We start from the raw sequence: 26,928 nt of genomic DNA, 5'->3' as shown, positions 1-26,928 counted from the left end.
CTAAGATTCTACAGCAACAGAAACTTAAGAATGATTTTTCTTTTTTAAAAAAAGATTTTATTTATTCATGAGAGACACAGAGAAAGAGGCAGAGACACAGGCAGAGGGAGAAGCAGGCTCCCGATGTGGAACTCGATCCTGGAACATCCCAAGAATTATTTTTCTAAATTAGTTTTAGCACTTCTGGAATTGACTCTGTAGTCTGATTAGATTTGAAATTGCTAATGAGTCTACTGCCATTGTAAAGAGTACACTGGGGGATCCCTGGGTGGCTCAGCGGTTTAGTGCCTGCCTTGGGCTCAGGGCGTGGTCCTGGGGTCCCGGGATCAGGTCCCACGTCGGGCTTCATGCATGCAGCCTACATCTCCCTCTGCCTGTGTCTCTGCCTCTCTCTCTCTCTCTCTCTCTCTCTCTCTCTGTCTGTCTGTCTCTCTGTGTGTCTGTGTGTGTCTTGAATAAATAAATAAAATCAACAAAACTAAAAGGCAACCTGCAGAATGGATGAAGATATTTGTAAATTACATATCTGATAAAGGGTTAGTATCCCAAATCTATTTAAAAAAAACTTATACTCAACACCCAAAAAAAACAAATAATCCAGTTAAGAAATGGTCCAAAGGCATGGATCGATATTTTTCCCAAGAAGACATACAGATGGTTAATGGACGCATGAAAAGATGCTCAACATCACTTATCATCAGGGAAATGCGAATGGAAACCACAATGATATATATCACCTTATACCTGTCAGAATGGTTAAAATCAACAACACAAGCAACAACAGGTGTTGGTGAGAATCAGAGAAAGGGGAACCCTCTTATACTGTTGGCAGGAATACAAACTGGTGCAGCCACTCTGGAAAACAGTGTGGAGGGTCCTCATATGTTCAAATAGAACTGCCCTATTATCCAGCAATTGCAGTACTTGACATTTACCCCAAGAAAACAAAACTACCGATTTGAAGGGATGCATGCACCACAATGTTTATACCAGCATTAAGAATCAGAAATTAAAATTGTGAAAAGACACCAAGTGTCTATCAACTTATGGATAAAGCAGAAGATTATATATAGATAGATATTACTCAGTCATCAAAAAGATATATATATATAATGGAGGTATATATATATATATATAGAATAGAATATTACTCAGCCATCAAGAAGAATGAAATATTGCCATTTACAAAAACGTGGATAGAGCTAGAGAGTATTTTGTTAAGCAAAATAAGTAAAAGAAAGACAAATACCATATGATTTCACTCATATGTGGAGTTTAAGAAACAGAACAAATGATCATAGGGTAAGGGAAGATAGGAAAACCAAGAAACACACTCTTTTTTTTAAAAAAAAAAAAAAAGAGGCTCCACACCCAGACTGGAGCCCAATGCAGGACTTGAACTCACACCCCTGAGATCAAGACCTGAACTGAAATCAAGAGTCAACACTTAATGGACTGAGCCACTCAAGTGCCCCCAAAAACAGACTCTTAACTACAGAGAGCAAATTGGTCATGTCAGAGGGGAGGTGGTTTGGGGGATGGGTTGGATGGGTGATGGGGATTGAGGGCACTTGTGGTGAGTAGTGGGTGCCCTATGTAAGTGTTGAATCATTGTATTTATTGTACACCAGAATCTAGTATGACACTGATGTTATTTAACTGTAATTTATTAAAACCTTTAAAAAGCATCTGTTTTTGTGTATGTTTTCTTTTGCTTTTTAGATTCCACATAGAAGTGAAATTATATGATCCTTGTTCTTCTCTGTCTGACTTTTGTCACTTAACATCATACCCTCTAGGTCCATCCATGTCATCTCAATACGGAAAATGTCAAAGACACTCTGGGTGGCAGAGAAAAGAAAGTTCATGTTTTTCACGACGTGTTGAGGATGGTACAGAGCCCGTTGGGCTGTTGTACGCTGCTGTTGCCGCGGAGACGACAGGAGTGGTGGTTTTCCCATGAGGGCTGAGGACCGCGCAATGACTTGGATCCTTTAACATAAAAATCCATTTGAATGACTCAGTAAGTAGGCCACAGAGATGAAGAGAACAGCAGAGGGCACATGGCCAATGACGATGCGTGTTGACTCCACGTCTCTCTCGGTGAGGCCTGACTAACGCACAGGGTCCCTATGCAGTCGAGTCACCATGTCGTACACCCGAAACCAACAGGACACGGTATACCCACTGAAACCGACACAACATCGTGAATATCCATGCCACTTCAGTGATCAATAAAGTCATCTAAACAAATGAATAAGAACCCGTGCCGCTGGCTCGAAATGCAGAGTAGCGGTGGGGGCAAGGAGAAGTGGAAAGGTCTAAAAATACTCGGGAAGCAGAAGTGGCAGCGTCCTGAATGGACGTCGGGAAGAGAGAGGATGCCTCCGGCTCAGCGTGCTTCCCTGGAATTGCTGCTCTCCTCCCAAACTTACTGTCTTCCTTCACGGCTCATCTCAGTGAGCGGATCAGCCTGCTGGCACAGAGCAAGCACTCATTGATCGCCTTTGGAGTGAAAGGATGAATGAATAGAGTAGAAATAGGGCCAAATGGAGCGCTTGCCGGCGCCTGCCAAACAGCCAGGCCTAAACTCACCGTCAAGGTCGCCTCAGCAGAAGTCTATCACGGCCTCCCGGTCACCTTATCAACCGTCTGGAAAAGCACCAGGTCCCACAGGGTCCAGGAGAACACCTGCCTTCCTATAACGGGCACTCCCTGCCTAGAAGCTGCAGGTGTGCCACAGGCCGGGCTTTGCCACGAGCCTCTCGTCCTGTAAGTTCTTTACGTGAGGGAGGTGGCAGATTGTACGGCCCATATGAGTACAGGGCGCGTTTGGTGTGGCTGGAACAGGGTCACAGTGGCCCCCAACTGGTGGATCTACGTTCACTTTGGCTTCAATCAGAAAGAGCCTCTTCCCACCAGAGGGCGCCTGGGTGGTGCAGTCGGTTAAGCCACTGACTGTTGGTTTATCAGGTCCAGATCTCAGGGTCGTCAGATCAAGCCCCAGGTCAGGCTCTGCACTTAGTGCATTGTCTGGTTGAGGTTCTTTCTCCCTCTTCCTCTGCCCCTACTGCTCCTACTCATGCTCACTCTCACTCTCTCTCTTTATTAAATAAATAAATAAATAAATAAATAAATAAATAAATAAATAAATAAATCTTTTAAAAAGAAAAGGAAAGAGCCTCTTACCACCAAAGAGGTTTATTAATCCAGCTCCTTCCCCCACCGTCATCCTGGCAGGGACAAAATACAACCGGCAGAAAAAGTGCAGACACCAGGTGTCAGTTTGGATATTTTCTTGCTTCTCCCAGGGCTGACAAGCAGAGATACAGAACTGCTTGTGGTTCCTGGTACAGATACCAAAACTAGGAAGTGATCCGTCCCAGTGCAGATTTCCCAGAAGTAAGAATGAGATGAGACAAGCAAAGGACGCCCCCTGGACTCAACCAACGCAGCAAACATTCCCTGGTTATAGAAGAGAAGTGAAAGTCATAATCCGGAAGGGAAATTTGGCTGTGTGAGCAGTAGAATTGGGGGGTGGAGACATTTGATGAAGTGAAGTTTTTTTAACCCCCTTTTAGACAATATCATTAGATAAACATCCTTTTCAATGATACAACCCAAGTCATTTCTGGCCCTTTTCCTGGAAAAGCTTTTTACTGCTGTCAGTTTACAGGAACAGCAATAAGAGGCCATTTTCTGGGCATACAGCCCAGGACTCAAAGGGAGGCTCTAGAGAACATCTGGTCTGCTTGATATATAGAAGCCAGCACTGCATGTGTGTATTTGTGTGTATGTGTTTTTCCTATGCTGACTCATGGCATTGAAGTCTTTCTGGAAACACCCCCACCTTTGTAGCCAGCCAGTTTACACACACCCCTTCAGCTCCTCCTTGATTCAAATGTTAAGTCAAGAGGAAGAAGGAAAACAAGTTCGAGAGCTGCTCTCAAGCATCTAGAATTCTCTGCACCCCACCTCTTGAGAAGAGAGACTGGCCCCAGCTCTGACTCAGTCTACTACAAGCTGGACTCTCCTCTTAAAGCACGAACTTTATCTGAGCCTTTGGATAAAAGTGGAAGAAAAGAGTCCACAAGTACGGTGAACTCTGCAGGAGGCAGAGGGCTGACAACTGGCAGTAAAAACAGAAAGATGGCAGATCCTGAAATTGAACTTTTTGTGAAGGTAAGTTTTCTAGCTAAAATAACGGCATATGTATTATTTCTTGACATTGGACCTCAGATTCTAAAAAGACGTCAATATTTGGGCTAGAGATAAATTATTTTGTCATTATATTCTTCCTCTCAGTACTCGACATATGCCTGGCTGCTACATGATAATAGGAAAACACATTAGTATAAAAAGGCAAAGAGCTATTGTGGAAAGAGCACTGGACTGGTTGGTTAGTCAGAACAACCAAGTTATATTCTTGGTGGCTTCCTATGTAACTCTGGACAAATCTCTCCCTCCATCTGGACCTTTGTTTCTTCATCTGTACAATGTAGGAGACTGACAAAATGATCCTTAAGGGCTTTCTAGCTCTTGCAATCTGTGTTTTATGGGATGGGTTTTGGAAGGCCTAAATGGGGAAAGTATGGGCTGAGAGCCCCAATCCCACACATAGCCCAGATCGAGCTTTCTAAAATTCTCCCATAATAGATGAAGATCACAGTGTAGTCACATGGACACTATGGGAGAAAACAGCCAGGAGTCCGTGTGAGGAGTCTGTGTGAGGTGGAGGCATTTAGAATGTTGCGTTTCCTCTTTATGGTCTGCCTTGGGGTTTTTGGTAATGCCTTAACTTTTCAGAAAAGCCCTTTGGAAAACCCCTAAGGCAGGAGCAAGGAACATGTGTTTCTAAATTAACTCATCAAGAAAAATAATAATTCTGTATAAGTTATTCTAAGTATAAATTACAGTTTCCTTAAACTTTGCTTAGATTGACTATTTTTTCTCTATATTTTCCTTGACTGTTACAAGTATCCAGGATAATAATAATCATAGCAAACTCTCATATCATGTTTGGCTTTTTTTCTGAACACTTCACCTGTAGTACTCATATTTCCATATATTACCTCATTTGGTCCTAACACCTTACATTACTAGTACTAATAGGAGTAGTATCATGAGTAGGAGTAATGGTAGTAGTACTTGTCATTATAGTCATATTGTTGTTCTCATCTCTAGATAAGCAAGCAAAGGCAATAAAGTTTGTTACTTGCCTCTAAAACTAGATGTCTATTGATGACTTACAAAGACATAAAATAAAGTATGTCTACCAAATGCTAGTTTAAACTTCTGTTAGCCAAAGTAAGACTTTCACAATCATTTAAAAATATTTGTCAACTGGTCACATATATACACAAAGGGCATAATCAACCGCCTTTTCCAAACTATAGGAGAGTGATCCTTGAATTCCTGCATTGCAAAATAATCCAAGTAAGTGTTGGAGTATGGGGCATAAGAGCTACTTCTCTTATCTGTGGATTTCAGCAAAATATGTGACTGCTCAGACACAATATAAATTAGCCTTAATTTCCTAATTGGCTTTTCACATCTACCAATTTCAAACCACGGGTAATGTCTCTTCATAGGGCAACTAAAGTGTTCTTTTAGTCTAAACTACTCATTTAATCCAATCCAACTCCCCTAACTAGTTGTTGGCATTGATCTACATAAGTCAATCTTCATAAAATACCCATATTTGGGTACTAATCTGGACAGGAGAAGTTAGTGAATCATACATTGGATGAACAAATATTGGGTTAAGTAATAACTTTCAAGTTAAAATAACTAATCGTTTATTGAGTATTTACTATATGGCAGGCATTGTGTTAAGAGGTTTATTATTAACCTTATATTATAGATACAGAAAGTAAAGCAAAGAGTATCTAAGTAACTTTGTCCAGGGTCACATAGCCAGTGAATGGCAAGGTTAGAATTCCAATTTCTTAAAATAGTTATGTTTAATCTTATTGGCAAACTCTTTTTAGTGAATTTTTCCAGAATTTCATCAGATGGAATCCTTTAGATATAAGCTTATCTAATAACATTGATACAAATCACAGATTTTCTAGAAGAACGTTGAGGATCATCTGGTCCAGGTTTTTATTCTGTTTTGCTTTAAGGTGTGTTCCGCAGAGCTCCACAAGTTTCACAGAAGATACGGAGGTAGGGCATAAGGATTGAGAGGCATGAAAAATGTTAATGAGTAAGTTTAAAAAGCTCTGCTCTTTATCTATGGTATCTCATTATAGATCATGCAGTTTCTTTCTAAAGATGAAAGGAATCTGTGATTTCCTCAGCTACCTCTGGCTGTGGCCTAGAAACCCTACCACAACTTCCTCCCCAAATCACGGATGGGATACCTATAGGAGATTAAGCACTTTCCTGTTGTTACAATTAAGAATTCATATCACACTACCTACGTGTTTTAATGTAGCCCGTGAAAACATTGCCTTTCAGCTCTGAATGCCTTGGGCAAGATTTTTAACCATGAACTAAAATCAAAGTATTTTTTAAGATTTTACTTATTCATCCATGAGAGACACACAGAGAGAGAAAGGCAGAGATACAGGCAAAGGGAGAAGCAGGCTTCCGTGCAGGGAGCCCGACGTGGGACTCGATCCTGGGTCTCCAGGATCACACCCTGGACCGAAGGCGGCGTTAAACCGCTGCGCCACCCGGGCTGCCCATATTTTCTAACATACATTTTATTTTCTCTAAATGCAGACTCTATCTTACTGGTTTGTTGTTCATTGTTAAACAGATTGTGTGTTTTCTACCAAACACGCTAAAATGAAGTTTTAGTAGATCTTTACATAAAGTTATAGAACTGAACATTTGAGCCAAAATTCTGAATTTGTCAAAGCCATTTCACCTCATACCCTAACCCCTAACCCCTAACCTGAAGCTCCTAACCACTAACCATAACCCTAACCCTCTGGAGAGGTCTCTGAACTGAAAATACCACGTACATACCCTAACTCAAATCCTAACCCTAACCCATAACCACTAACCCAGTGAACCTAGTCCCTAAAATTGACCCTAACTGTAACCCTAACACTAAGCGTAACCCTCTGGAGAGGTCTCTGAACTTCAAAATACCAGGCACACACTCTAACCATAACACCTAAGCCCAGGAGAAGTCTGGGGTTAGATTCTCTGGTGAGTTCCTGAACTGCAAAATTCCAGGGACGTGCCCTAACCCTAACCCTTGATCTGAGGAAGTGGCTAACTGAACATAGGATTTAAAAAGCTGAGAAGCAGGGCACCCGGTGGCTCAGTGGTTTGAGCGTCTGCCTTTGGCTCAGGTCGTGACCCCAGGGTCCCGGGATCGAGTCCCACATGGGGCTTCCCACAGGGAGCCTGCTTCTCCCTGTGCCTGTGTCTCCGCCTCTCTCTCTGTGTGTGTCTCTCGTGAATAAATAAATAAGATCTTTAAAAATAATAATAAAGGAAAAAAGAAAGATAAGCTGAGAAGCAGCCTAGTTTTCCTAGAGATGACCGTAAACATGCAAGAATTGGTAGTATTGGAGCACCTGAGTGGCTCAGTTGGTTAAGTGTCTGACTCTGACTCTTGATTTCGGTTCAAGTCATGGTCTCAGAGTTGTGAGATTGAGCCCAGTGTTGGGCTCAACACTGGGTGTGGAGCCTGCTTAAGTTTCTCTCTCTCCCTTTCCTTCTCCTCCCTCCCTCCCTGTCTCATTCTCTCTCTCTTAAAAAAAAAAAAGAATTGGTAGTATTTCTGAAAATGGGTGTGAAGGTACAGGTAAAAACAGAAAAATCTATTGAATATATATTTAAAGAGTATTTAGGGGACGCCTGGGTGGCTCAGTGGTTGAGCGTCTGCCTGTGACCCAGGGCGTGATCCTGGAGTCCCGGGATCGAATCCCACGTCGGGCTCCCGGTGCATGGAGCCTGCTTCTCCCTCTGCCTGTGTCTCTGCCTCTCTCTCTCTCTCTCTCTCTCTCTCTCTCTCTCTCTCTCTCTGTGACTATCATAAATAAATAAAGAAAAAAATATTTTAAAAAAAGCATATCAATTTCTAAAAGTCCAACAAAAATTATTAGATGGGAGAAAACGTTGTTTAAGGGTTTGGGTTTTGGAGTACACAGTCCTGGACTTGCTACAGGAGAAGAGTATATAGGTCATCAGCTATTGACTAGCTGAGTGTATTTTAACAAGTCAATTTCTCTGATCCTCAGTTTCCTCATCTGTAAAACAAGAATTTGTTTTATAAATTTATTTTTTATTGGTGTTCAATTTGCCAACATATAGCATAACACCCAGCGCTCATCCCATCAAGTGCCCCCCTCAGTGCCCGTCGCCCAGTCACCCCCACCCCCCGCCCACCTCCCCTTCCACCACCCCTAGCTGTTTCCCAGAGTTAGGAGTCTCTCATTAAAACAAGACTGTTAAAAATTAATTAATTAATTAATTAATTAATTAATTAAACAAGAATGTTAACAGAACCTACCTCATGGGATCACCTTCACTGTGTGGATCAAAAATAAATAAATATGTAAAGCACTGTAGTTGTTAACTAGTAGACATTTAATAAAAGTCAAATATGGTGGCTATTATTATTTTTCATGTTTAGAAACTTAGATCACAGACATACAGAGAAAAAAATGGTTTTTGAATGAATGACCACATCCTGTCCTTGCCAGCTAAATATACTTAAGAGTTGGTAGTTCATCAATGAGGCTAGTGCATTTACATCCTAAGATTTTCTGTGATGGCACTTTAAATCAGCATATTGCAAACAGGGGGAAAAAACGGTTTTCCTGTAAAACTTGACTGCATTTCCCCCACATCTCAATGTTTTGCCTTTCCTTTTGCCAAAGGCGATCCACCCTTCCTGCTGTATCTATTCTCAGACTCCATTCTTCTTCCTGCCTCCCACCCATAATGGAGTTTCTACTCACTAGGCCCAGTTCTGATTGGATCCCTAGTTTGACTTCTGTTACAAAGGAAACACAGCTGCCAAAGTTGGGTGCCTCTTCCCATAGCTCTTCACTCCCTGACATCACAAAAGAACAACCGTAACCATCATTTCCTCTCTTGTACCCATTGCCAGGGAAAGGAAAATTTGCCAAAAAAAATTAGGATTATGCCCAAGGCTTCTGGGACTTTGATATTGTTAGGAATGACGGATCCGAGCAGCTTTAAGGTGAAGTGCCCTTGACTTTCTTCTGTAGACTGAAGCAAAAGCAAGCAAGCAAACAAACAGGTCCAACAGATGAGACATGCTCATGGCTTGGACTTGGGTAGCTAGTAGGTAACAGTGTTGGACAGATAGCAAGCATCAAATAAATATGAAATGAATGAATAATGTAATAGCCATGGAAAATGAAAGAACTAAACTTATTTGGAGATATTTATAGGTAAAACGGACAAGAATTAGTGTTGGATTTAATTTGGGAGTGAAGGGGCGGGTGGGTGGCTCAGTCGGTTAAGTATCTGCTTCTCTCTCTCCCCCCTCCTCCTTCCTCGTGCTCTCTCCCTCTTACGTGCTCTCTCTCTCTCTCTCTCTCTCTCAAATAAATAAGAATCTTTTAAAAAATAATAATTTGGGAGTGAAGCATAAGGCTTATTGTCGATTTTCTAATTTAGGCAACTTAGTAGGTACTGTGTGCTCAGGCTGCCATAACGAAATGCCATCGATGGGGTGGCTTAAACAACCGATATTTATCTTCCCAAAGTTTTTTTTTAATTTGTTTTAATTTTTATTTATTTATGATAGTCACACACACACACAGAGAGAGAGAGAGGCAGAGACACAGGCAGAGGGAGAAGCAGGCTCCATGCACCGGGAGCCCGACGTGGGATTCGATCCCGGGTCTCCAGGATCGCGCCCTGGGCCGAAGGCAGGCGCCAAACCGCTGCGCCACCCAGGGATCCCTATCTTCCCAAAGTTGTACAGGCTGCATGTTCAAGATCAAAGTGCCATCATGGTCAGGTTCTTGTAAGCACTCTGTTCCTGGCTTACAGGTGATTGCTTGCTCAGTGTCCTTGCATAGTGGGTGGCAGAGAGAAGGGGGAGGAGAGGAGAGAGAAAGCTTCATGGTCTCTTCTTCTAAGGGCCTTAATCTTATCATGAGGGTCCCATCCTCGTGGCCTCAACCTAATTACCTCCCAAAGGCTTTGCCTCCAAATACTATCATATTGAAGGTTAGGGTTTCAAAATATGAATCTGGGGGGAATACAGTCCAGTCCGCAGCAGATAGCAGTGTCATTCACAAGATTAGGAGCCCTAAAGAAAGAGTAGGTCCGTGAGTGCACTAAAGAAAAAGGAAGGAATTCAGTTTGGGACATGCTGATTTTGAAGTGTCTAAAACCTGGATTTCCCACGAAGACAGTGTATCAGCCATAGCCCTCTCAAGCCCTCATTCTTCTCGCCACTGAGCCTGGAAGTGAGGTCCATATCCATTAGGTATCCTTGCCTCCACATACCTCTTTCCAGACCATTCTACGTCCCCCATCCAAAGAAATACCTATGTTGAGTATCATAGAATCAGACTAAACCACGCAGTACCTTTCCTCATTATAAGTCTTCAGAAAAAAGAAAAAAGTCTTCCAAACACCTGGTCATTCTCCCCTATTTCTTGAGGAATTTTAGCTTCTGGACAATTTTCACTCTCTCGAACACTATTCCTATCAAAATTCTTGGTGAGTTTAATATCTACGGAGATGAAAGTTCCAGTACTCTGGCCTCTCAGATCCTTGACTGCTTCCCTTCCGCTGATCTTGTTCTTCCCTTTCCATGGTCACACCGTAACCTTGTCACTACAACCTCTACCATGCCTGCATAACATCATTTATTTGGGGGTAGGATTGTTCTACTTTTTGGACTTTTATATTCCAATTTACTTTATTGATGTATGATTCACATAGAATAAGAAGTACCTATTTTAATTGCACAATCCAGTGACACTTTTTTATACATTTTTTATTGGAGTTCGATTTGCCAACGTATAGTATAACACCCAGTGCTCATCCGTCAAGTGCCCCCCTCAGTGCCCGTCACCCAGTCTTTTGACATATGTTGACACACATGTAACCACTGCCCCACTCAAAATACAGAACATTTCTATTACTTTAGAAAGTTCCTTTGTGTCTCTTTGTAATCAATCTTCCCCACTATATCCCACTACCCCCTGCGAAGAAATCAGTGACCTGCATTCTGACAGGATAGATCAGTTTGTGTTTTCTAAGATTTTCTATAGATTGAATCCTACAGTATGTACCTTTGTTTGTCTGGCTTCTTTCACTCAGCATAATTATTTTAAGATTTCCCATACTGTTATGTACATCAATCTCTCATTCTGTTTTATTGCTGAAGTGTTCCATTATATCGATGTAGCATATTTATCTATCTACCCACTGGAGGACATTCGGGTTGTTTCCAGGTTTTTGGCTACTATGAATAAACGTTTATGTGCAAGTCTTTCTCTGGGCATATGCCTTCACCTCTTTGGGGCCAATACCTAATATTAGAATTAATGAGTCAGATGGTAGGTACATTTTGAACTTTGACAAACTCTTTATAAACCATTGGTACCGTTTTACACTCTTAACCGCGGTGTATCGGTTCCAGTTGCTCCTGGAATACTCGGCAATACTTGGTATGGTCGGTCTTCTAGATTTCAGCTATGCCAATGTGTGTGTTCTGGTATCTCGTTGTGCTTTTGATTTTCATTTTCCTGTTGACTAATGATGTTGAGCATCTTTTTGTGTCTTCATTTACCATCTGCATCTCTTTCATAGACTGAATCTCTTGCCCCTTTTTAAGTTGGATGGTTTGTCCTGGAGTTGTTAGGAGCTATTTACTAGTATATTTTATATATTTTGGATACAAACATTTTTCATTTTCTTAATAGTTCTCTTCAAACCACAGAAAACCACATTGTAGCTTTCACGTAGCTCAATTTATTGAATTTTTCTTTGCCCTCACTCACCCTCTGAATCCCAGCCATATTGACCTTCTTTCAGTTCCTTATAATGCCATTGCTCAAGCATGTTGCAAGGCTTTTGGACATGCTATTTGCTGTTTAGAACACCTTCGTTGTGCCTATTCACATAGTTAACACTTATTCTTTTTAAATATTTTATTTATTTATGAGAGAGAGAGGCAGAGACACAGGCAGAGGGAGAAGCAGGCTCCATGCAGGGAGCCTGATGTGGGACTCCGTCCCAGGTCTCCAGGATCACGCCCTGGGCTGAAGGCGGCGCTAAACCGCTGAGCCACTCGGGCTGCCCAACACTTACTCATTCTTTGAACTCAGTTCAAATGCCATTTCCTCAGAAAAACCTTCCCTGACAACCCATATAGTGTTTCTCTGTTACACACTCTCATGACATGCACATCCTTCCTTCAAAGAACTTACCTCATTTTAAAAGTAAGTTAAGCTGAGAGACTACTTCTTAAATATCTGTTATATACAGTATAGATTATATGTAATATCTGATCTATTTTAAAAAACATGATTATTTGTCCAGTAAGTATTTATTGGGAGAGTGAATGAATGAGTGAAGAATAGAGGGGCCACAGATAAACTCAAGTATACATAAAATTTCAAAGCAGAAAAGTGTGTTGTTTTCAATCAGTGAGCAAAAGATGGATCTTTATTTTTTCACCATGATTTTTCTTACTATTGAAGTATAGGTAATATGCATGGTTATATTAGTTTTATGCATACAACATATTGACTGTTACATATTATTACGATATTATTGACTATATTCCCAATACTGGATTTTTCATCTCCATTATTTATTTATTTTATAACTAGAAGTTTGTACCTCTTGATTCTCTTTGTCTATTTTGCCCACCCCCACTTACCTCCCCTCTGGTAACCAGTAGTTTGTTCTCTCTATCTAGAGATGGGTTTGTTTGGGTTTTTTGTTTTTGTTTTTGTTTTTGCTTGCTTCCTGTTTTATGTTTTAGATTCTACATATAAGTGAAATCATATGGTATGTGTCTTTCTCTGTCTTACTTATTTCACTTAGCATAATACCTTCTAGATCCCTTTATGTTGTCACAAATGACAGGGTCTCATTCTTTCTTTATGCCTGAGTAATATCCCATTCATCTATTGATAGACACTTGGGTTGCTTCCATATTTTGGTTATTGTGAATAATGCTGCAATAAACATGTGGGTGCATGTATCTTTTCCAATTAGTGTTTTCATTTTCTTTAGGTAAATGCCCAGTAGTGGAATTATGTACTACATCATATTTCTAATTTTTTGAGGAACTTCCATGCTGTTTTCCATACGGCTCAGACCAATTTACATTCCCACTGCAGGTGCATGAGGGTTCCCTTTTCTCCAACAGTTGTTATTTCTTACCTTTTTGATAATAGCCGTTCTGACTTGCGTGAGAGTATATATCACCGTGGGTTTGATTTGCCTTTTCCTGATTATGAGCGAGAAATGTTTATTCAAGCCTTCATTTTTAATGAGATTATTTGGGATTTTTGGTGTTCAGCTGCGTAAGTTCTTAGCATATTTTAGATATTACCCCCTAATGAGATACTTCATTTGCAAATATCTTTTCTTATTCAAGAGGTTGCCATCTTCTTTTGTTCAAAGTTTCTTTTGCTCTGCAAAAGCTTTTCATTTTGATGTAGTCCCAATAGCTTATTTTTGCCTGTTTCCCTTGCCTCAGGAGACATAGCCATAAATATGTTGCTAAAGCCTATGTCCAAGAGATTACTGCCTATGTTTTCCTTTAAGAATTTTATAATTTTAGGTCCTACATTTAGGCCTTTAATCCATTTTGAGTTTGTTTTTGTGTATGATGTGGGGGGAAAAAAGTGGTCCAGTTTCTTTCTTTTGCATGTAGCTGTCCAGTTTTCCCAGCACCATTTATTGAAAGACTATTTTCCCCATTGGATATTCTTGCCTCCTTTGTCATAGATTAATTGACCATACAAGCATGGGTTTGTTTCCTGGGCTACTTTGTTCCATTGATCTATATGTCTATTCTTGTGCCAGTACCACTGTTTTGATTAGTATAGTCTTGTAGTGTAGTTTGAGATCAGGGAGCATGATACCTGTGGCTCTGTTCTTTTTCAAGATTGCCTTAGTTATTCAGGGTTTTCTGTAATTCAATGCAAACTTTCCCATTGTTTGTCACAGCATTTGATGGAGATTGCACTGAATCTGTAGATTGGACATTTTAACAGATTTTAACAGTATTAACTCTGCCAATCTAGGAGAACAATATATCTTTCCATTTATTTGTGTCATCTTTAATTTCTTTCATCAATGTCTTATAGTTTTCGGAGTATAGGTCATGCACCTCCTTGGTGAAATTTACTCCCAGGTATTTTTTTAAGTAGGCTCCACACCCGGCATGGAGCCCAACACGGGGCTTGAACTGACGATCCTGAAGTCAAGACCTGAGCTCAGATCAAGAGTTGGACATTTAACTGAGCCACCCAGGCATCCCTGCTTGTTTTTTATGCAGTTGTAAATGGGATTGTTTTCTTTTTTTAAAATTTTTTTAATTTTTATTTATTTATGATAGAGAGAGAGAGAGAGAGAGAGAGAGAGAGAGAGAGAGAGGCAGAGACACAGGCAGAAGGAGAAGCAGGCTCCATGCACCGGGAGCCCGATGTGGGATTCGATCCCGGGTCTCCAGGATCGCGCCCTGGGCCGAAGGCAGGCGCCAAACCGCTGCGCCACCCAGGGATCCCGGGATTGTTTTCTTAATTTCTCTTTCTGCTACTACATTGCTGGTGTATAGAAATGCAACAGATCTCTGTTTATTGATTTTGCATACGGCATCTTTGCTGAATTCATTTATTAGTTCCAACAGTCTTTTAGTGGAGTCTGTAGGGTTTTCCACATAGAGTATTATGTCATCTACCAATAGTGAGAGTTTTACTTCTTCTTTATCAATTTGGATGCCTTTCGTTTTTCTTGTTTGATTGCTGTAGCTAAGACTTCCAGTACTATGTTGAATAAAAGTGGTGAGAGTGGACATCCTTGTCTTGCTCCTGATATTAGAGAAAAAGCTTTCAGTTTTCACCATCGTGTATGATATTAGCTGTGGGTTTTTCATATATGGCCTTTATTATGTTGACATATGTTCCCTTTGAACCAACTTTGTTGAGAGTTTTTATCATGAATGGATGTTGTATTTTGTCAAAAGGTTTTTCTGCATCTATTGAGAAAATCATATGATTTTTATCCTTTCTTTTGTTAATATTCTGTATCACATTGATTGATTTATGAATTTTAAATCATCCTTCCATCTCTGGAATAAATCCCACTTGATTATGGTGAATTGTCCTTTAAATGTATTATTGAATGCTATTTGCTAGTATTTTGTTGAGGATTTTTGCATCTGTGTTCATCAGGGACATTGGCCTGTGGTTTCCTTTTTCTATAGTGACTTTGGTTTTGGCATCAGGGTAATGCTGGTCAAAATATGGATCTTTAAATGAATGGTGTTAAAACAACTATTAACTATTTTTTAAAAACTTAAGTACAGGGGATCCCTGGGTGGCGCAGCGGTTTGGTGCCTGCCTTTGGCCCAGGGCGCGATCCTGGAGACCCGGGATCGAATCCCACATCGGGCTCCTGGTGCATGGAGCCTGCTTCTCCCTCTGCCTGTGTCTCTGCCTCTCTCTCTCTCACTGTGTGCCTATCATAAATAAATAAAAATTAAAAAAATATTAAAAAAAAAACTTAAGTACATAAGCTAGAGTCCCAGTATACTCCTGGTGCCAAAATGAATTCCAAATACGTGAAACAAATGAAAAAATAATAATAAAAGCATAAAGGTACTAAAGGAAGGGCACCCTGGGTGGCTCCGCGGTTTAGCGCCACCTGCAGCTCAGAGAGTGATCCCGGGGTCGTGGGATCGAGTCCCACGTCGGGCTCCCTGCGTGGAGCCTGCTTCTCCCTCTGCCTGGGTCTCTGCCTGTCTGTCTGTTTCTCATGAATAAATAAAAAAAAATCTTTAAAAAAATAAAAAGAAAAGAAAACACAAAAGAACATCCTTATAATAAAACAAAATAAGGAAAGTTTGGGATTGTTGTGGGTTTTTTGTAATCTTGATGTATATAACGGCACTGTAAGAAGGTAAGAAAAACCAGACTGTGTAGAGGAACTAACAGATTTCACATAAAATCTAAATTTTACATAAGCCATGTTTTAAAGTACATGTAATGTGTATCAAAAAGTACTAATGTCGGGCAGCCCGGGTGGCTCAGCGGTTTAGCGCCGCCTTCTGCCCAGGGCGTGACCCCGGGGTCTCGGGATCAAGTCCCACGTCCGGCTCCCCGCATGGAGCCTGCTTCTCCCTATGCCTGGGTCTCTGCCTCTCTATCTCTCATAAATAAAATATTTTTTAAAAAAGTATTAATGTCTTCAGTATACAAATGAAATTTTCAAATCAATAAGGAAAATATCACTTTGATAGAGAAAAATGTAATATTGCCATGAAAAAACATTTAATGAAATAAGGAAATCAAATCAGCAATAAACACATGGAAAATGCCTTTCAATGAGCACTGGGTGTTATTCTATATGTTGGCAAATTGAACACCAATAAATAAATTTATAAAAATAAATAAATAAATTTATTTATTAAAAAATAAAGTTCAAATCAAGAAGATTAGCAGTTTGGGGGAGTAAGGGAGTTGGCAAATAGGGACAAGGATGCAAAAAAAAGGAAAATGCCTTTCAGGAAGGAATTTTGGCAGGATCTATCAAAATGGAAAATGCACTTACTCTTTTTTCAACATTCTCATTTTGAATATTAATTCTAAAGATAAATATAGTCTCAGAAGTGAAAAAAATTATACGCCTAGAAATATTGCTGCTGAACTATTTAGCATAGCAAAAATTTTGGAATATCTGAAATGCCCATCAATAGGAAATGGTTCTATAAATTCTGGTAATATATAAAATCAACTATCATTATTATGTATTCATTACACTTGTCATTTTAAGTTTTTTAAAGATTTTATTTATTTATTTACTTGAGAGAGTGGGAGAGAGCACAAGAGCAGGGCAAAGGGCAAAGGGAGAAGCAGATACTTACTGAGCAGGGACCCCGATGTGGGGCTCAATCCCAAGACTCTGGGATCATGATCTGAGCTGAAGGCAGACGCTTAACCGACTGAGCCACCCAGTTGCTCCTACCCTTATCATTTAAAATACAATAAACTTATTTGATTTATCCCTGTCTACCCACAGGTGGTACACTACATGAGATTAAGGACTTCCAATTTTGTCTCTAGCAACTGGCTCATTTCCCAGTAGGCATTCAAAATGTACTTGAGCAAATGAATGAATGAATGAGGCCTTCCTTTATCTTAACAGGCTGGAAGTGATGGGGAGAGTATTGGAAACTGTCCCTTTTGCCAACGCCTCTTTATGATCCTCTGGCTTAAAGGAGTTAAATTCAATGTGACTACTGTTGACATGACCAGGTAAGAGGACATGTTTCATTCAGAAGATTGAAATCAGTAGACAGCAATACAATGTTTGTATGACATGTACTTTATCTAGAAGCCTAACTCTGCTTATTCTCAATAATCGTAGAAAGCCTGAAGAGCTGAAGGACTTAGCCCCAGGTACCAATCCTCCCTTCCTGGTGTATAACAAGGAGTTGAAAACGGACTTCATTAAAATTGAGGAGTTTCTAGAGCAGACACTGGCTCCTCCAAGGTACAGCATTATACATGATGTTATTTTTCTTGAGAAAATCTATTTTATTGCCCTATTATATTGCAGATTGAAGATTCTTACTTCTAGACATCTCTTTTTCACTGTTCAACCTCTTTTGCTATTTTTCTAGAAATGTTTGCAGAGATCCCCATGATTACATGACTACAAAACTGTACTACACAATTACTTATTTAATATATGTAAATCTATTAAAACTTTATGAGATGTAGGTTGTATATTAGTAAAGGGCAAAAGATAGATTTGGAGACCTGGAAAAGGCAGGGAATTTCAGCCATAATAAAGTTTGGGGGCACTTATACTGATAGGATTTAAACTCATTTTATTGTAGAGCACTCACAAGATCTTCAATTTTGAAATAGCCTTTGATTCAGTCTGATTTCTAAACTTGCAAGTTGAGAAATATAATATCTATTATGCATAAACTTTCCCCTCCAACTTCAAAGACATGAAGACACTAGATGTAACACTTCAAAGTATTTTTAAGAGATCTTATTTATTTTAGAGAGAGAGTATGCATGCAGGGGGAGGGGCAGAGAGAGGGGAGAGAGAGAATCCCAAGTAGACTCCATGCTCAGCATGAAGCCCCACCAAGGGCTTGATCTCACAATCCTGAGATCATGACCTGAGCTGAAATCAAAAGTTGGATGTTTCTCTGATTGGGCCACCCAGGCACCCCCAAAGTATTTTTTATATTCCTTATGCTGTGCCTTTTATTTCCATGACTTATTCATCCATAACTGGAAGCCTATATCTCCCACTCCCCTTCACCCATTTTCACCCATTCCCAACCCCCTCTCCTCCAACGACATCAGTTTGTATTTATAGGTCTGTTTCTGGAGGCATCACAATTCCAGACTTCATGCTATTTCACAAAGCTGTAGTGATCAAGACAGTATGGTACTGGTACAAAATGATGGGTATTAAGGAGGGGATGTTATGATGAGCACTGGATGATACATGTAAGTGATGAATCACTAAGTTTTACTCCCGAAGCCAATATTACACTATATGTTAACTAACTAGACTTTAAATGAAAATCTTAAAAAAGGAAATTTGAAAACTCAAAAAAAAAAAAAAAGACACATAGAGACACCTGGGTGGCTCAGTGGTTGAGTGTCTTCCTTCGGCTCGGGGCATGATCCTGGGATCCTGGGATCCAGTCCACATTGGTTCCCACAGGGAGCCTGCTTCTCCCTAGTCTCTGCCTCTCTCTGTCTCTCATGAACAAGTAAACAAAAGCTTTAAAAAATAGACACATAGATAAAAAGAACAATAGAAAGCCCAGGAATGAACCCACGACTATACAGCCAATTAATCTTTGACAAAGTAGGAAAGAATATACAATGGGAAAAAGATTATCTCTTCAACACATGGTGCTGGGAAACCTGGACAGCCAAAAGCATAAGAATCAAATTGGGCCACTTTCTTATACCATAGACAAAAATATACTAAAATTGGCAGAAATACCTAATTATGAGACAAGAAACAATTAAAATCCTAGGACACAGGCAGTAACCTCTCTGACATCAGACAAAGCAACTTCTTCCTAGATATGTCTCCTGAGGCAAGAGAAACAAAAGCGAAAATAAACTATTGGGACTTCATCAAAATAAAATGCTTTTGCACAGTGAAGGAAACAATCAACAAAACTGAAAGGTACTTGCAGAATGGGAGGAGATATTTGCAAATGACATATCTGATAAAGGATTAGTACTCAAAAAATTAAGACGTTATAAAACCAAACACCCCAAAAAACAAATAATCCAGCTTAATTATGGGCAGAAGACATGAACAGACATTTCTCCAAAGAAGACATCCAGATAGCCAGACACATGAAAAGATGTTCAATATCACTCATCATCAGGGAAATAGAAATCAAAACCACAGTAAGATATCCCCTCACACCTACCAGAGGGGCTAAATTAACAACACAGGAAACAACAGGTGTTGGCCAGGATGCAGAGAAAGGGGAACCCTATTGCACTGTTAGTAGGAATGTCAGTAGATGAGCCACTCTGGAAAACAGCATGAAGGCTCTTCAAAAAGTCCAGAATACGGGAATTCCTGGGTGGCTCAGCGGTTTAGCTCCTGCTTTCAGCCCAGGGTGTGATCCTGGAGTCCCGGGATCAAGTCCTGCATCAGGCTCCCTGCATGGGGCCTGCTTCTCCTCCCTCTGCCTGTGTCTCTGCTTCTCTCTCTCTCTGTCTCTCATGAATAAATAAATAAAATAAAATCGCTTAAGTGATTTTATGTTATGTGAATTTTATCTCAAATTTTTAAAAAAGATTAGGTTTCTAATTGAAATTGCACTGAATTTATATTACTATTTGAAGAAATTTCATTTTATGATACAAATTATTCCCATCAGAAACACGATCTGTGTGTTTGTTTGGGGACCATCTTATTATTTTTATTGAGATAAAATTGTCATATAACATTGTGTAAGTTCAAGGTGTACAACCATGATCTGGTATTTATATATTGTAATATGATTACCACTGTAGTGTAAGCGAATATCTCTATCACATTACATAATCATTATTTCTTTTTTTTTGGTGAGAACAATTAAGATTTTCTCTTAGCAACTTTGCAGTCTGTAATAGAGTCTTGTTGAATATAATCACTATGCTGTGCTTATTTATCTACTAGTTGCAAGTTTTTAACATTTAAACAACATCTCTGCAATCCTCCCACCAAGGTGCCTCTAGTAACTATTATTTTGCTTTTTAGATTCCACATATAAGTGAGATCATAAAGTATTTGTCTTTCTCTGCCTGACTTATCTCACTTAACATAATGTCCTCAAGGTCCATTCATGTCACAAATGGCAGACTTTCCTTCTTTTTATGGATTAACAATATTCCATGGTATATAAGCACCACATCTCCTTTACCCGTTCATCCACTGATTCACATTAGGTTATCAACCTAAGTGCCAGTCTTATGTTCTTTGATAAGATTTTGCCTGGTTTTGTTTTTTTTCATATTGGTTCTATACCTTTTCTATTAAGCTATTTCTAAATATTTAATACTTTTGGGACACCCAGGTGGCTCCATCAGTTCAGCACCTGCCTTCGGCTCATGTCATGATCCCAGAGTCCTGGGACCCAGCCCTATGTTGGGCTTTCTGCTCAGTGGAGAGTCTGCTTCTCCCTCTGTCTCTCCTCCACCTCACTCATGCTCTCTCACTCTCTCTCTCACTCTCAACTAACTAAATAAAATCTTTTAAAATTAGATCAATAAAGAAATATTTAATACTTTTATCACTATTGTAAATGGAATATGCTACTAATATCCATTTCTTTTTTAAAGATTTTATTTATTTATTCATGAAAGACAGAGAGAGAGAGAGGCAGAGACCCAGTCAGAGGGAGAAGCAGGCTCCACACAGGGAGCCCGACGCGGGACTCGATCCCGGGTCTCCAGGACCGTGCCCTGGGCCGAAGGCAGGCGCTAAACCGCTGAGCCGCTGGGCCGTCCAGGGATTCCTCTAATATCCATTTCTATCCGGTTATTGCTAGCATAGATAACTTATTTTTTTAAAGTTTGATTTGTATTAGCCACCTTGCCAAAATATATCATTTATTCTAGTAATTTTTCCTATATTTTCTTGGGTTTTCTAAGTATACAATTATATTGTTGCTTTTCTTCCAGTAATTGTACTAGTGCTTTATGTTGTCTTTCTCAACTTGCTAGGACCTCGAAAACAATATCTACTATAAAAGCAATTATGAGTGTCTGTCTTGTTCCTAAATTTAATGTAAATGGTTCTAAAGTCATCATTTAGAATGTTTGGGGGTTTTTTTTGTTTTGTTTTGTTTTTGTTTTGCTTTTTTGTCTCACTTGTTAGTGCATTCAGCACAATGTTGGAGAGGAGTAGTGATGATGATCAATCTCATCCTGTACTCATTTTAAGGGAAATAGCATTAACATATCATCATTTAATATGGTGCTTACTGAAAGCTTTTGATGGGTGCATTTTATCAAGTTAAGGAAATTAATTAGTTTAACCATTCAACAAATATTTATTGAATATTTAGTAAGTGTCAAATACTATTCTAGGCACTTAGGACACATCAGTGATTAAACCAAGCAAAAATACTGTGCCCTAGTACACCTTACATTCTAGATGAGGAAGACAATAAATAAGCAAGATTAAAAAGCAAAACATAAAGTACTTTAAATGATGATAAATAGTAAGAAAAAAACAAAGCAAGGGGGGAACTAGCAAGTCTTAAGGACAGAAGAAAGTTTGCAATGTTAGGGTGGGTAGAGGAAGGCCTCACTTACGAAGGGATATTAAAACAAGATCTGAAAGAAGAGGAGGAACAGGTCATGTGGATATATGAAGAAAATCACTCCATTTAAGGGTAAATGAAGTGAAAATGCTTTGGGGTGGGAGCTTGTCAGGCCTATTTGAAGAACACTAAGGAGATAAGTGGGGAAGAGGGGGAGGAAATGAGAGCAGAGCGGTAAGACAGGGTCAGATCACATCACTCCTCATAGCCTACTGCGAGGACTTGGGGTCCGAGTCTGATGAGATGAGACATTGCGGGGTACTAAGTAGGGAAGAGACATGATACAACTTCTCTTTTAACATGACTGCTCTGGCGGCAAGTACAAAATAGTCTAGGAGTGTGGGGGACAAGAAGCTGTTGCAGTAGTATAAGCTTTGGACCAGGCAGGGGGCAGTAGATGCGGAGAGAAATGGATAGATTCTGGGTACATTTTGGGGTCTGTGTGTTGGTTTTCTGTTCAAATTTTTAATTTAAATTCTAGTTAGTTAACATACAGTGCAATATTGGTTTCAGGAGTAGAATTCAGCGATTCATCATTTACATACAACACCCAGCGCTCACCCAGTATCCTCCTTAATGCCCATCACCCATCTAGCCCACCCCCCACCCACTTCCCCCGGGTACATTTTGAAAGGTAAGCGGGCTGGAATTGCTAATGGATCAAATATGGGGATGGAGAGCAGAAAGGAATCAAGGAAGATGACTGTTTGACCTGACCATTTCTAGTGGCTGGTGGGTTTGTTTTTGTTTTTTTTTTTTTTTTTTTTTTTTTTTTTTTTTTAGAATGAGAATTGAGGGGATCCCTGGGTGGCGCAGCGGTTTGGCGCCTGCCTTTGGCCCAGGGCGCGATCCTGGAGACCCGGGATCGAGTCCCACGTCGGGCTCCCGGTGCATGGAGCCTGCTTCTCCCACTGCCTGTGTCTCTGCCTCTCTCTCTCTCTCTCTCTCTCTCTCTCTCTCTCTCTCTCTCTATCATAAATAAATAAAAAAAATTTAAAAAAAGACTTAATGGCATTTAAAAAAAAAGAATGAGAATTGATTTTCATTCAATACTTTTCCTGCATCAATTCATGATCGTATGATCTTATTCAATTTCTTAATGTGAGGAATTACACTATTACATCATTTGATTTCATTATGCTAAATCAAGTTTGTATTAAGGAGAGGCCAGCTTGGCTACCTTTTTCCATCCTCTCTATCCTGTTTATTCCTTCATTTTTATGTAAGTTACAATAATTTAAAACCATGTTTTCCTACCACTTATCTTTGAAATTGTATTAGCACCAATATATATCCTGCCAAATAGGCTTTCAGGAGCAAATGCAGGTGACCTAACTACCATTGAAACCATTGTTTCTACATACAAGTTAATGAGCTTTGAATTCTCCACAACCAGTTTCCCGGTAAACTTTAGAAACTTCAGTATTCTGATATTGAGAAAAAATACATATTTCCAATGAGAGGTTTGCAGGACCTTTGGTTTCCAGCACAATTTTCCAAAACCTCCACTCTGAGCAGAGCGTAAGCTAGGACACTTGGTCTCTGATTTGTTATGTGTGAATAATCATGGAGTGATGTTTCTTTTTAAGGTATCCTCACCTGAGTCCCAAGAACAAGGAGTCCTTTGATGTGGGCTGTAACCTCTTTGCCAAGTTTTCTGCATACATTAAGAATACGCAGAAAGAAGCAAATAAGAGTGAGATACTTTTGTTTAAATTTCTGTTTCTCTCACACATTTGCTGACACTCACAGTCTCAGGTAAAATAGGATTTTCCTGAATACATAGTATGTTGGGGAATACACTCTCTGATTCTTTCTCCTCTCCACTGAAATTCCTTTGCATGAGGTCTTATTAAATTTAGAAGCCAAGATTCAATAGGGCAATAACTAAGCTCAATTAGAGCTCTGACATGCCAGGAGTGAACTAACTGCAGGACTCTATTTTTTAGCCTCCCAACTTTCTGGTTTCTGAAACTATAGCATCTACCCTCGCCCACAAACATTCCTGAATAGGTCCACTGTCTTCTGATTCATGAGGGCTATTAGTCTCAGATTCTACTTTCTGCCTCTTCTGTGTTTAACAATAACATAAATGACTTTTTCTTTCTTTGACTCTCCTCCCAATGCACCTCCTCAAGAAAAGTCCAAAAATATTTTTACTCATCATTTGATTCAACATCTGACCCTGTCTTATCAGTGGGTAGTGGAGCATTCTAGTTAACTATTTCGATTTTAAAGGGCCAGTGTATGTGGTTAGAGATGTCTACATGTGTGAAAAGCAGACTAAATATTTATTGGTAACCCTATGACTTCTTTATCTCAGATTTTGAAAAATCTCTGCTCAGAGAATTTAAACGTCTGGATGACTATTTAAACACCCCGCTTCTGGATGAAATTGATCCAGACAGTGCCGAGGAACTCACAGTTTCCAGAAGATTGTTCTTGGATGGGGATCAGCTGACACTGGCTGACTGCAGCTTGTTACCCAAACTGAACATTATTAAAGTAAGTCTTTGTAGGGCTAACTGAATGGTCTGGGAGGGGTTTTGGAGTCGCCAGCATGAAACACAGTGACTGTTTAGCGTGAGATTGTTATATGATAGCTTTGTCATCATCATTATGCATAGTGTACATGTCTTTTTTCTCCTCAGAGGAAAAATCAGTAATGATCTTCTCTGGGAATCATAAAAACTTCTTGTTTCTTTCTTCCCAAATTACAAGGTGTTTTCCACTGTCTTCTCTATAAAACAAGGATAATATTACCCATTTCATGGAATTGTGGAGAAAATTTAATTAAGGCATGTAAAATGCTTAGAACAGTATCTGGATCTTAGCAAATGATAATGTGACCTAGTAATAATTTTATGATGGTTTAGTCATTGATTTAATAAATCCTTATTGAACAGAACTTATTCTGTCTCAGATCCTATGCCAGACACACAGAATACATGAAGAAATAAGACAGAGTTGGGACCCTGAGCAAACTCTTAGTCTAGTGGAGAAATATTTGCACTTTTTCTGTGCTTTCTTCTTCTAAACATATTAGTAATTAAATACAGCATAAATATAAATGTGATCACACATATCGTTTTGTCTACATTTGTAAACAAAACATTAAAATAGTAAGTCCGAGATTCTTTAGGTTTATTTTTGTGTAGATAACACGTCCTTAATGATCTTGACTTTTGAGATATGTTTCTATATACTAGGCATGTCATTGATGCGTTTTACTATGAAGTGTTTTTTCCTTTTTTTCCCCAAAACCTTAGGTTGCTGCCAAGAAATACCGTGACTTTGACATTCCAGCAGAATTCTCAGGAGTCTGGCGCTATCTTCACAATGCCTATGCCCGTGAAGAATTTACCCACACATGTCCTGAAGACAAAGAAATTGAAAATACCTATGCAAGTGTGGCTAAACAGAAGAGTTAGGACAGCTCTTTTAGTAGAAAAATCTCTCCTTTCACTTGTTATCATATTATAAAGGCTTTTGGAAATAAGAATATGGAAAATACTGTTTCCTCTACCTTATGAAAAGAACGCTGTGTATTCTGTATCAAATCAGTCCAAAGTATCTTCTCACTGCGTATTTTAAAGTTCTTTGTATACTCAATTAATCTTTATTCCCATGGCATAACCACTGCAATCTTAAATCACATGGAAAGCATCAAGATCTTTTGCTATTTAATTGAATTATTACAATGCATTGTGTGTAAGCTCAACAGATGGCCAAAGTTACAAAAGACATATTGCTCATAAACTGCTCTTTATAAACACTTCCATCTAAATCATTAAAACAATTTTATATTTTTGTTAGTTTAATACATGAGTGAATTTATTTCTGATATGAATAATAAAATCAAAGAGTAAGTATATCAGAGAGGCAAATCCTAAAAGAATAATTTTAAAAATCCGCTCTGAAAAGAGATCAAGACCAACGGGTATTCGAATGGCATTGAACACCTAGACATATGACTGCCTCATAGTCAGAGGTGAGAATACGACCTTCATGACCAGAGTATATTGTTAAATAAGCAGGTATTCATTAAATATAACATAATAGTAATTTTTAAAAGATCAGAAACAAATATATGGTAAAGTTGCAAAGTAAATTGGATCTATTATTCCACAGAAATAAGAAGGAAACTAAGAAATTTGACTGACCAGAAGGTCTTATTCCTGTCCATAGAAAGATAAGCACGCTATCCTTAAAGAATAATGACAAAGATTTGTATAGAATTTAAAATGTTCTATTACTATATGTACTCAAATTTACATGTTAAAATGAAATCACTCAGATCTGAAACTAAAGCTGGACTTAACTTGGTCCTTCAAAGGAGAAACAAAGTTCAGCCCCAAAAACAGAAGATACTGGGCAGCCCGGGAGGCTCAGCGGTTTAGCGCCACCTTCAGCCCAGGGCGTGATCCTGGAGACCCGGGATCGAGTCCCACATCGGGCTCCCTGCGTGGAGCCTGCTTCTCCCTCTGCCTGGGTCTCTGCCTCTCTTCTCTCTCTCTCTCTCTCTCTCTCTCTCTCTCTCTCTCTCTCTCTCTCTCATAAATAAATAAAATATTTTTTTAAAAAAGAAGATACCATAGATCAATGGAACAGAATGAAAAAACCAGAAATAGGAGAAGGACAAACATTATATGGTCTCATTCATTTGGGAAACATAAAAAAAAGTGAAAGGGAATAAAGGGGAAAGGAGAAAAAATGAGTGGGAAATATCAGAAAGGGAGACAGAACATGAGAGACCCCTGACTCTGGGAGACGAACTAGGGGTGGTGGAAGGGGAGGTGGGCGGGGGTGGGGGTGAGGGGGTGACGGGCACTGAGGGGGTACTTGACGGGATGAGCACTGGGTGTTATCCTGTATGTTGGCAAATTGAACTCCAATAAAAAATAAATTTTAAAAATCCA

General features: G+C 39.5%; 1 protein-coding gene across 1 annotated transcript; it reads left to right on the top strand.

Annotated features, from left to right (window-relative positions):
• The first annotated feature begins 3,665 nt into the window (after window positions 1–3,665).
• Window positions 3,666–25,830, top strand: CLIC2 (chloride intracellular channel 2). Its single transcript, XM_055337410.1, has 6 exons — window positions 3,666–4,182; window positions 17,344–17,453; window positions 17,566–17,691; window positions 23,599–23,705; window positions 24,333–24,514; window positions 25,279–25,830. The coding sequence occupies exons 1-6, from the start codon at window positions 4,150–4,152 to the stop codon at window positions 25,438–25,440; spliced, it is 720 nt and encodes a 239-aa protein (XP_055193385.1). The 5' UTR covers window positions 3,666–4,149; the 3' UTR covers window positions 25,441–25,830.
• The last annotated feature ends 1,098 nt before the right edge of the window (window positions 25,831–26,928 follow it).

The sequence above is a fragment of the Nyctereutes procyonoides genome, unplaced genomic scaffold (genome assembly GCF_905146905.1).
Source record: "Nyctereutes procyonoides isolate TBG_1078 unplaced genomic scaffold, NYPRO_anot_genome, whole genome shotgun sequence".
Taxonomy (NCBI): Eukaryota; Metazoa; Chordata; class Mammalia; order Carnivora; family Canidae; genus Nyctereutes; species Nyctereutes procyonoides.
This window is presented reverse-complemented; position numbering and strand designations above follow the sequence as displayed.

What these genes read in the sequence shown, in the direction of transcription:
- CLIC2 (XM_055337410.1), top strand. Translation starts at nt 4,150, where the DNA reads ATGGCAGATCCTGAAATTGAACTTTTTGTGAAG. An exon ending in ACTACTGTTGACATGACCAG is followed by an intron (nt 17,454 to 17,565) that starts GTAAGAGGACAT and finishes CAATAATCGTAG; the next exon opens with AAAGCCTGAAGAGCTGAAGG. An exon ending in CCAAACTGAACATTATTAAA is followed by an intron (nt 24,515 to 25,278) that starts GTAAGTCTTTGT and finishes CCAAAACCTTAG; the next exon opens with GTTGCTGCCAAGAAATACCG.